The sequence below is a fragment of the Acartia tonsa genome, chromosome 12 (genome assembly GCF_053477335.1).
Source record: "Acartia tonsa isolate MP-2025a chromosome 12, ASM5347733v1, whole genome shotgun sequence".
Lineage (NCBI taxonomy): Eukaryota > Metazoa > Arthropoda > Copepoda > Calanoida > Acartiidae > Acartia > Acartia tonsa.
The window spans coordinates 3,102,924-3,113,940 of record NC_137271.1 but is presented as its reverse complement, the minus strand read 5'-3'; the positions used below and the strand labels follow the sequence as shown (position 1 = coordinate 3,113,940).

At 36.8% G+C, this 11,017-nt stretch overlaps 2 protein-coding genes across 2 annotated transcripts in view; both read left to right on the top strand.

The window, feature by feature from the left end:
- LOC145334458 (uncharacterized) lies at window positions 1-9,197 on the top strand. Its single transcript, XM_080179922.1, has 9 exons — window positions 1-63; window positions 532-620; window positions 1,435-1,527; window positions 2,212-2,292; window positions 2,692-2,744; window positions 3,146-3,184; window positions 8,034-8,072; window positions 8,635-8,704; window positions 9,084-9,197. The coding sequence occupies exons 2-9, from the start codon at window positions 552-554 to the stop codon at window positions 9,195-9,197; spliced, it is 558 nt and encodes a 185-aa protein (XP_080036048.1). The 5' UTR covers window positions 1-63; window positions 532-551.
- Window positions 9,198-10,885: 1,688 nt separating this feature from the next.
- LOC145333162 (A disintegrin and metalloproteinase with thrombospondin motifs adt-1-like) overlaps window positions 10,886-11,017 on the top strand; it is a 34,949-nt gene continuing 34,817 nt past the window's right edge. The window contains exon 1 of the mRNA XM_080178313.1: window positions 10,886-10,972. The gene's annotated coding sequence lies outside the window, so the exon portion shown is untranslated. The remainder of the gene's footprint in view (window positions 10,973-11,017) is intronic.

Genomic DNA, 11,017 nt, shown 5'->3' with positions numbered 1-11,017 from the left:
GTATTCGTCTTGATGTATCTATCAACGGTCAATCCCCACCACAACAACCTTCTCAAGTGGAGGGTAAGTTTATAAGTAGCGCAAATACTCTATAAGTATGTAATGTACGTACGTTAATCTGTCTTTACAAGGTTTCGTGTTTTTTTATTTAGTCTTTCTATTTACAATTTTTTTCTAATTTTAACATAGCTAGACAAAGTGTCTCAAAAATGAGCCTTGTGACGTCATAAAATTAAGGGATTATCCATCTCTTTTTTAAGGGTTTTCTTTCCCACTTCTTCTCTCATCTCCATCATTTTTATGACGTTACGTGGCTGATTTTTGAGACACTTTGTCCAGCTACAAACTAACAATTTAATGGTTTTTTAAAATAACAGTTTACTTTTCTTTTTTCTAAAGGCTTTTGCTCCCTATGGGCAAAATTTAAATCTACTAAAGAGATAATTCTGTGTATTGTAATTAGGAGTGAATATCAATATAAAGTTTGTTGTCTTACTCCTGAATATCCTGAAAATTTTTATTTGCTTTTAGAAGAACAGCTTCATTTCTCCATGACAGAGCCAGAACTATTCCATTACTTTGGAGTTACGGATCCGAATCATGTACAACATCAATATGAGGTAGATAGATAGATAGATAGATAGATAGATAGATAGATAGATAGATAGATAGATAGATAGATAGATAGATAGATAGATAGATAGATAGATAGATAGATAGATAGATAGATAGATAGATAGATAGATAGATAGATAGATAGATAGATAGATAGATAGATAGATAGATAGATAGATAGATAGATAGATAGATAGATAGATAGATAGATAGATAGATAGATAGATAGATAGATAGATAGATAGATAGATAGATAGATAGATAGATAGATAGATAAATAGATAGATATATAGATAGATAGATAGATAGATAGATAGATAGATAGATAGATAGATAGATAGATAGATAGATAGATAGATGGTTGAGATTCAGTTAGAACCAACCCTTAAAACCCAACAACAACTTTAATTCAACTATTTAGACCCAACCATTAGAACTCGAAAATACCTTCAATCCAATTATGGAAAACTAATCCTTTGATTGTAAAGAATTTGTGTAAAAGTCTCTACCTTCAATAATCTTCACCTTCAAAATTCTACAAAACTATCTGGTTATATTTGGCAATTAAAAAATGACGAGTTACAATATAACATCAAGTGGAGTATCCTTTCTATGCAGCCACCCTTTGATCCTGGTTCTAATAAATGTCAACTGTGAAAAATGTTGAAAAATCTCCTAAAATTTTAGGAAAAAATGATCTAATTATGTTATAAAAATCAGCGTTTTTTGAAGATTGCGAAAGCAAGAAACTTTAAGTTAAAGATAAATAAAATTGAAGTAATAAAATAAATAGATAGTTAGATATTTATTACTTTTTAGATTGCTAACATCTATCCAACAAAAAGAATGTGGAGAGGGAACAAGAGGCACAAACGAACAGGAGAAGAAAATAGAAAAGAAGCTGGTTTTAAGGTAAAAAAAAAGTTTATTTGAGAATAAAAATATTAAGTAATGTTCTTTTTCCATCCGCCATTGTCTGTTTGGATTGGGTTTACCATCAAGTATTTCCGCCAATAAAGTTTTAAAATGCATTAAATTCAAAAGATACTTGTATTTTTCTATATAAAAATTGGATAGGATAGTTTTAGAATAGCTTTATCTTAAACGTTATATCCTATATCTATTGATTCTCGTTGGTTGTGGCAACGAATAATCATACTACAATTTTTAAGTTTTTTATTAGTCTTAATGAGGTTTTTAGCTATTTTCTGGAGACTGTGCATCATGCGAATAGCCTATTCAAACCACAACTCACCCCCCCCCCCCCCCTCTTGTCATATATATTTTTTTTTAAAATCAGGAGGGGGTGGAGGAAGACGTCATATTATAAGAGCTATCAGCTCATCCTATATTAATTCTGCGAGCGGCTACGCCCCGAACTTTTGGGGACTTATTATTCAAAAAGACAACAAAATAACTTAAAATGAAAAATGAAAAAATGTATGGCCTAAAACCATCACAGGAGTAATGTGATGCTGACCTAAAAAAGAAAAATAAATTTGTACAGTAGTTTTTTAGATCTTATGTTTCTGAGAAAAAAATCTAAAAAATCTTTCTACTTTTTTAATAGGATATCAATACCGTTGTTATTTTTAGATGGATGCTTTTGGCAACAGTTATGACCTAAAAGTTAGGAAAAACGAACATCTGATTTCCAAGAATTTAGTTTATACTGAGGTAAAATCATACGTTGTTAGTAGCGAAGCTACTCTATAATTCACTTTGTATGTCTGTCCTCCGGTCAGTCAGTAACGCCATGTAATATTTTCTCCGATGCTATTAAAGATCAAAAGGTGAAATTTTGGGTATAGTCCCTTTCGTGGCAACGCCCCTAAGGGGCGATTCGTCGTATTTTTAAAATGAATTTTAATATGTTATATTAGGTTAGGTTAGGTTGTTTGTTCATTCCATGTTTTTTGTGCTTCGCTACTTATGGATGTAGTCATCCTTGTTTTCAAAAACATCATACGTTCTAACCTGATTTAATGATGCATTTAAACCAAACTTTTTTTTATCAAACTAATTTCTTAGCAAAAATTTCAGTTATTTATAAAATGATATATGATTCTATTTTAGGTTGATGGTCCGAATGTTAAAAATTATCTCATTAACAATGCTAGTAGACTTAGGTAAAGACAAATCTTAATACAAACACTAACTTTTATAACTTTCTACTTAAACATATCAAATTTAAAATCTAAGCTAAGAAAGAACGATATTGTATAGTAGACTTAGATAAAAAATCATTTAAGGTTAATACATTTCGTAACTTTCTATTTAAAGACCTAGTCCAAAAAAGATAATTAAGGTCTTTTGTAGGTTTAGGTCTTTTGTAAATAGGCCTTTTGTCGGATTAGTCTTTTGTAGCAATGCAATTTAAATATACCGAATAATTTAAAAATATAAGTTTGTATGAAAGGAGAAAAACTCTTAAAACTGTTATACAAAAAACCAGCAACATTATACTTTTTTGTGTGAATTAGGAGGTTTAATGATTTTTTATGTTATAAATAATGTTATACTTTTCCAGTATATTAGAAGATGATGGGGATGATTGGTTTGGCTTCAGGTTGATTTTAGTAGCACAGCTACTGTTAAATTAGTATATGTCTGTACTTACAATGGTAACTTTACAAAGTGTCTCAAAAATCAGACATGTCACAAAAATTACGGATTATCCATCTCTTTTTTAGGGTATCTTGAATCTTGAATCTTGAATCTTGAAAAGGCTTTCAGCTTCTTGAAGCTCCGCCTCCCCCTGCTTATTGACAATTCTTCTGGTGTCTCGCCATATTTGTTAGTGAAAGTATTCTACCGCATAAACTGCAAGGTCCGTTTTTGGCCACATATACCCTTGCTTGTCTTCGTTCTTGTTCTATCTCCCTTCCCTCCCTCCTCCTACATGTTTTCTTGTGTCTGGCTAAATTTCCTTTGTTGATATATTTATCACAGAAGTCACATTTTCTTTGGTTTTCTCTGTCTGGTTCAATACCATTGCAGCTTTTTCTATGGTTCCATAGATTAGCCTCTTGTTGAAAGCTCTGGTTGCATTTATCACATTTAAAAAGCACTTTCTGACTAGAAATGTTGTGTAGGCGCTTTATATGTACTGCTAGGCCCGCCTTGCTCAAGCAGATCTTACCACATCCCTCCCATTCACATACAAAGGCCTCCTCCTCTGTCCTTGTGGTATTCCTGGGTATCCTCTCCTCCTGGTTCTTGTTTCCCTGCTGTTTTTCCCAGGTATTCAGATGTTTTACTCGCGCTTTCACCATCCTCTTCCACTCCTTCCTGTCTCTGGTGAGCGCGCCAATCTGTGTGTAGTCCCAACCTGCCTCCTTGACCAATTTCTTGTAAAAAAGGACAGTTTTCCTCTTTTTACCTGGAACCTTGGGGATCTCCTCCAGCTGTTCCATCCAGCCCAAGGTTACTGCCTTGACTAACCTGTCATCCTCCATTCTCATAAGGTGACCCAACCTCTCCAAACACCGTTTCTCAATCTTTAATCTGATGGACTTTATACCTAGCTCTGACCTGACATCCTGCATATTTACCCCAGCCTCTTGCATCTGGATCAGAGGGGGTTTGTTCTTCTTACTCCAGATGTAACGGTACATACGATCAACGCAGCTTTGAAGTTTTTTGATGTCTCTTATCTGCCATGTGCGTACCTGACAGTCAAAGAGCATCGCACTTTCAACACAGGCCTGCGTGATTTGAGCCTGGCATCTCTTTGACAGCTTGGAGCCTTTTAGCTGTCCCTTGACTTTGTACCACGCTGCCCCTGCCTTCTTCTTACGTTGTTTGATGTCGTTATCAGGTCCTAGCCAAGTACCCAACATCCTTATCTTGCCACCATCCTCTGTTCCAAACAACACCTCCTCCTCCTTGTCATCGTTGTTCCTCTCCTCGTACCAACTCATCACCTCCTTCACTGCTGGAACACCAATCTCCATCTCCTTCTTCTGGCCTATAAGAGAGGTATCGTCAAATAATTCTTTGTCGACTCTTCTCGGCTTAGCCTCTGAATTTGGCCTCTCCCACACCTTATCTGATGGTAAATTGTAAACCTGGAACCCACTTGTAGGCTATTCCTACCTCCAGTCCTGCTTCATCTGCCTTTCTCTTTCTGTTTACTGCTGCCACTCTCATTACCACCTGGTGATAGATGTTGAAAAGGACTGGTGATGATGGGTCACCCTCCCGGAGTCCTCTAGCTGGTACCCATGGATCACTCATTCCTTCCCTACTTCTCACCTTGTACTCTGTGCACTCATGTAAGCCTTTGAGTACCCTGAGCGCCTTGACTCCCATCCCATACTTAGTTAGGATTCCCCACAGGGCAGGTTTATTCACCCTGGGGTAAGCCTTCCTTAGGTCAAGTAATCTAGCCACTGGTGTCATGTCCTCATTCTGGTCCTGTCCCTGGGCCTCTAGTCTCCGTTTCAAATCTGTAGCATCCTCCTGTATCCTGATCATTACCTGGGTAGCATCAGCAGTTGACCTACCCTTCCTGAAACCTGACTGGTCATCGTCGAACAGGTCAAGTTTTTCTGCCCAAATCCTAATCCTGTTTGCCATTATCCGTGCCAGGATCCTGCTACCCATTGCAAGCAAAACGACGCCTCTGTAGTTGTCCCGTAGGTTTCTGTCTCCTTTCTTGTGAAGGGGGACCACAATACCGACCTTTAACTCTCCTTCCCATTTATCTGCATCATTGTTGAACATAAATTGGACTAGCTTGATGATTCTCTCTGTCACTTCCTCTCCTCCTTTTAGCAACATGATGAGTCTTACCCCATCTTCTCCAGGAGCCGAATCTCTCATTTTTCTCATCTCTGTCAGGATCTCTTCTCTCTCTGGAGTGCTTTCGAGCATTTCACTCCATTCTCGGGCTTTGTCTGTTCCACTAATGTCAGTAACTTTGTCTACTGCTCTCTCTATCTCATCAGGTGTGTTTTCAAAACGTTGTTCAGAGACTTTCTTGAAATGTTCTCTGAAATCTTCTTTTGTCAGTGTAGTAGAGTCTGTCTGGCCTTTCCATTCTCTCTTACCCAGGTCTTTAAGGACTTGATACATTTTGCCTGAGTCTCCTCTGCCTTCAGCTTCTTGGCACTCTCTTATTTTTTCCTCCCACCATTCTCTCTCCCACCTCCTTGTCTCTCGTTTCATTTCTCTCCTTGCTTCTCTCAATGTTTGTCTGGCATCTTCAACCAGGTCATTATGTCTGGCAACTTCAGCCGCAACATTGTGTCTGGCAACTCCAGCCGCAACATTATGTCTGGCAACTCCAGCCGCAACATTTTGTCTGGCAACTCCAGCCTCGACATTTAGTCCGGCAACTTCAGCCTCGACATTTTGTTCGGCAACTTCAGCCTCGACATCTTGTCTGGCCACTTCAGCCCAATTGTTCTGTCTGGCAACTTCAGCCAGGTTATTCCTTGCGGTTACAGCGCCAGCTATTCTGCTTTTCATGCGTTGTAACTCCTCCTCCTTTCCAATCATCCAAGGGTTTTCAATCCGCTTTTCCGATTCTCCGCAAGTCTCCTTTGCTGCTTTCAGAACAATGTCTACAATTTCTCTGTACTCTGTTGTTTCTGACTGTTCATTTCTCTCCAGCTCCTCTGTCAGCTCATTTATTCTCTGTCTGTACAATCTTGCTGTCTCAGTCTCTTTCAGTTTTTCCCAACGGATTTTGGGTGTCCTTTTTCTTTTCTGTGTGTTCCAATGCCATTTCTTAATCTCTATCACCAACTTAACTGGTTTATGATCCGACAACGTTAACTCTCCAACAGTATTCAGCTTCCTTGCATATCTGTGTCTTTCCTCACGTTTCATGACAAAACCGTCCAACTCATACCAGCGTCCCAACATTCTGTTAAACCATGTGCCACGTTTCCTCTGGTTAAAAAAACTGTTCAAATATGCTAGACCGTTCTCTTCACACCATCTTATCAGTTCTCGTCCTCGTTCATTTGATGTTCTCAAACCAAACTTGCCTTTGACTCCATCTACCATTTCACCTGCTCCTACATGAGCATTGAAATCTCCACCACCAATAAAGATGTTTCTTCTTGCCCATCTCTTATGCTCCGCCACTATGTCTCTCTCTATTTCTATCTCTGCTTCATTATTACCCATGAAAACAGGTAGATACACTGCTGTTAACGACAAACCTCTTGTTATGACTGACACTGTTCTTCTGTTTAATTTCTTCGGCTGTCCATTCTCACACCATCCTTCTAACAGGTCTCCTCTCAGTAACACACCTGCCTTCTCCGAAAACACTATAGCTGTTAGATTGCTTCCTTCACCAAGCCATGCTACACCTTCCCTCTCTGCTCGAACTTCACTCAGCAACACTGCATCCCAATTCTCTTTTCTCGCCTTCTCCACCACCTTCCTTGCCTTCTCCTTGTTCATCGTCCCCAACGACATCCTTTGTACATTCCACGTAGTAATATTGTATTTCACTGTTTTGTCTGTGTTCTTTCTTTTCTCCTGTCTCCTTGCCTTCCTCCTTTCCCTTCTTGCACATTTCCCCTCTTCAGTTTTGTTCCTCCCCGGTCCCGGATTGGGATGAATTGTTTGTAATCTTATTCTTATCACGGTAGTTAAATGTCTTTCACTAAATACACCAATTGAATTGTCGCCCACAGGGGGCCTTCGCCACGAAATTTTTATAGAGAGGGGCGGAGTGGCTGGGTACGCCCCCCTCTGATGCCAAAAAAAGCACCGGCGATATCCTCCCTTGTCGGGTCTCTCTCGCGGCTCGCTTCTCCGGCCTCCTGGATTCTTTGCCGTCGAACTTGTTTCCAATTCCGCCGTTCCCGCTGGTCCTGCGGGGAAGGGATCCATTTGCACTTTTTCCCACTTCTCCTCTCGTCTCCCTCATTTTTATGATGTCACATGGCTGATTTTGAGACACTTTGTAAAGTTACTCCACAATATCAAAGCATTAATACAAAAGAGAAAGTTAGGCAATGACAAGAAAAAACTTTCTTATTTATTTATAAATCAATTATAGTAAAATACCCAAATAAATATACCTACAATTTTCAATTCTATAATAAAAAGAGTTTTAATTAATTTTAGTTAAAACCTCACTGTATTACACCCACCCCCCTCCATGCCCCTCTCTATTTTGGTTTTTGGGTGGCTTTGAAAATCGTAATGGGGTGCGCGTAACCCAAGGCATGAGTGTGCATGGTTCCAAAGGTTATTTAGATATGAAATGGGAATTAAGTTTAAGGAACATACGGATGGGGGTTGTTAACACCCTTCTTAATGTTAAAATTGTTTAGACCTCCCTTCCTTTCTTTAACCCCACGCAGTTAACAACCCCCTGACATAACCCTGTGCACGCTACTGCTTAGGACCATTGGTTGCTTTAAATAATTAGATTATTTTTGTTTTAGTGAATGTGATCATTATATTGGTGCTATTGCTGCTCTTAGGTAAGCACTAAATAAGTCTATTCATTTACTTTATATCTATTTATCTACTATCTATCTATCTATTTATCTAGTGATTGTGGAGATGGTGTGAGAGGATATATCTTTGATAACAAAACCTATGAAGTATCTATCTATCTATCTATTTATCCATCTATCCCTCTATCTATCCATCTATCTATCTATCTACTATCTATCTAGTAATTGTGGAGATGGAGTAAGAGGGTATATCTTTGATAACAACACCTATGAAGTTTCTATCTATCTATCTATTTATCTATTTATCTATCTATCTATCTATTTATCTATCTATCTATCTATTTATCTTCTATCTATCTATTTATCTATCTATCTATCTATCTATCTACATATCTACTATTTATCTATCTATCTACATATTTATCTAGTGATTGTGGAGATGGTGTGAGAGGATATATCTTTGATAACAACACCTATGAGGTTTCTAACTATCTATCTATCTATATATTTATCTTCTATCTATCTATCTATCTATCTATCTATCTATCTATCTACATATCTGCTATCTATCTATCTTTTTATCTAGTGATTGTGGAGATGGAGTGAGAGGATATATCTTTGATAACAACACCTATGAAGTTTTTCCATTAACACCAGTAAGACATATTCTATTATGAAATTACACAAACTGTATAATATCTGTATGTCAGAATTACAGAGAAATTGTGATTTCTAGACTGCTGTGATAGAAGTTCATAAAATACATAATAATAAAAATCTTATTGATCAATGAGCCTCTGGTTTTCAAATTGATTTATTGTGATGTGCTTTATAGGGGTTGTTCTTATATTATGTACACGACAATTGGGTATCCAAATCACCTAATAATCTCCCTTCTTAGACAACCAAGGGAAGTTGCGTGATTGTGTAGCAACTGTGAAATTTCCACCGTCTGTCTATCTATTTGGCTTCATATTCCTAAGCTCAGCTATTTTTAAAATTGTCCTCCTTTTTTTAAAATTATTTCTTTTTTAGAATCTAAAAGATAAACTGAAGACTCAGACTATGGAGAAATCTAAAAGAATGATTCAACTAAACAAAAGGAAATTGTATATTTTAAATCTTGTTATTCCTAAAATTATTAGATAAAATAATGTAACTTTTAAGCGTAACATCTTTTATCTTGAAGGGTAAGTAGGTCGTACTATAGGTTACTTTCTAGAGGCACTTAATGTGGAAAGGATGGGGGGGGGGAAGGGATTCGACCCACAAAAATAAATGTATAAGTATAGATGTATAATCCAGACAACTACTTGCCCCAAGTGTATGAGACCCTTTTTCGTTAACTAGAAAATTGGTTTTTGTTTTTTTAACATTTAGTCGGCAGTGTTCATATTTCCGACGCTAATAGCTGATTTAAAGACACAATACAAAATCGAGACAGAGCAGAGTTACTTAAAGATCAAGCCCCCTCTATTCTTTTACTTTAATGACACAAACACACAACCTGTTAATTTAATACAGGGGTTAAATGATATTACATCCATTTTTAAATAATAAATGTACTTCTTATGAAAACAGTGGAATTCCTCACCTTGTCAAGATAGCAGCTTTCCCTCAAGACCAGGCTTTGTTATAATATTTATTTGTTAAGCACTGTATTAGTTACTAGGGGCTACGCCCCCTAGAGGCCTCTAGGGGTACTTGAGGAGGGGGGAGTTGAATCTCAAAACCTATTTTTTAATTTAGATTTTTTTAAAGTAAAACAAATTTTTTTTGGGGGGGGGGATTTTTTTCTAGGGGCGATTTCTCTTGGGAGGGTGGTGGTACCTTCCCCCAAATAGTTATAAACCTTCCCGGGATCTATGAGAAGCTACCCTGTAAAGGAGAACCCTATCGGTTCAGCGGTTAGCGAGATCTTTTGGTACACAAAGACAGACAGACACATAGACAAACATACATCCTGACCCTGTTACTTTATTGTATGGATTTATCCCATCGCATCATAGACAGATATCCACGGATATTAAAATAAAAAAATATTAAAACCTGTTTGTTTAGCCTTGATTTTTGTTTTAATATTCGTGGAAAATAGTTTTGAAGCCATACTGGAAAATTTTTAAAAATATTTCTAGTATCAAAGTTTAAAATTGCAGTTAAATAATCCATTTTAAGTTTCCTGGAGACCTGGAGAATCAGGACCTGCAGAATCTATTCATGGAACCTAGAATTGTCTTGAAAACTCGAGTTTCATACTTTTTGTTCATTTCAGTATGTATGCTAAAGTCTAAAAAGGTCGACAAATATAATTTATTATACCTGGATGACACAATATGCTTTGCTTGCGTCTTGTGTAATTTAATATTTTTTCTCGTATACATTCGAATCCGGTGGATTGGAACCGGTTCTCATCCATACAAAAAAAAACTATGTATAGCATCGTATTATATCCAGCTTTCTACGAATATAAAAATGTACAATCATAAGATTAAAATCAGTTTTTTTAGCCCTTGCCTTCGGCATCTCGGGGTTAAAAAAAATGATTTTAATCTTATAATTGTACATTTCATATCCGCGGAAAGCTGTTTATAATACAATGCGAAGAATAACTATTCCAGTATTGCTTCGAAACCAATCAATATCCGCAGAATTAGAACCAGTTCTCAGCCATAGTGAACAATTATGTATATTATCGTATTTCAGACAATATTATAATAAAAATAACAAAACTGGTGTTTTAATATTATATTTTTTTATTTTAATATTCGAGGAAAACTGTCATTAATACAATGCGACTAATAACCTGTCTATTTATGTGTTAAAAGTTTATAACAAATATGAAATTGAGGCATTTTCTGATAACTCGGGGGAAAGGCTCAATGTGGGCCATCTACATCATCAGATTAATAAGAGAAATGGTAAAGGTAATCTGTCTATCCATTTATCTATCACTACAACGATTTATCTAC

Bases quoted from the DNA above. Each gene is read 5' to 3' on its own strand.
- LOC145334458 (XM_080179922.1), top strand. From the start codon at position 552: ATGACAGAGCCAGAACTATTCCATTACTTTGGAGTTACGGATCCGAAT. The intron at 621-1,434 runs GTAGATAGATAG...ATTACTTTTTAG, and splicing joins ATGTACAACATCAATATGAG to ATTGCTAACATCTATCCAAC. The intron at 2,745-3,145 runs GTAAAGACAAAT...ATACTTTTCCAG, and splicing joins AACAATGCTAGTAGACTTAG to TATATTAGAAGATGATGGGG.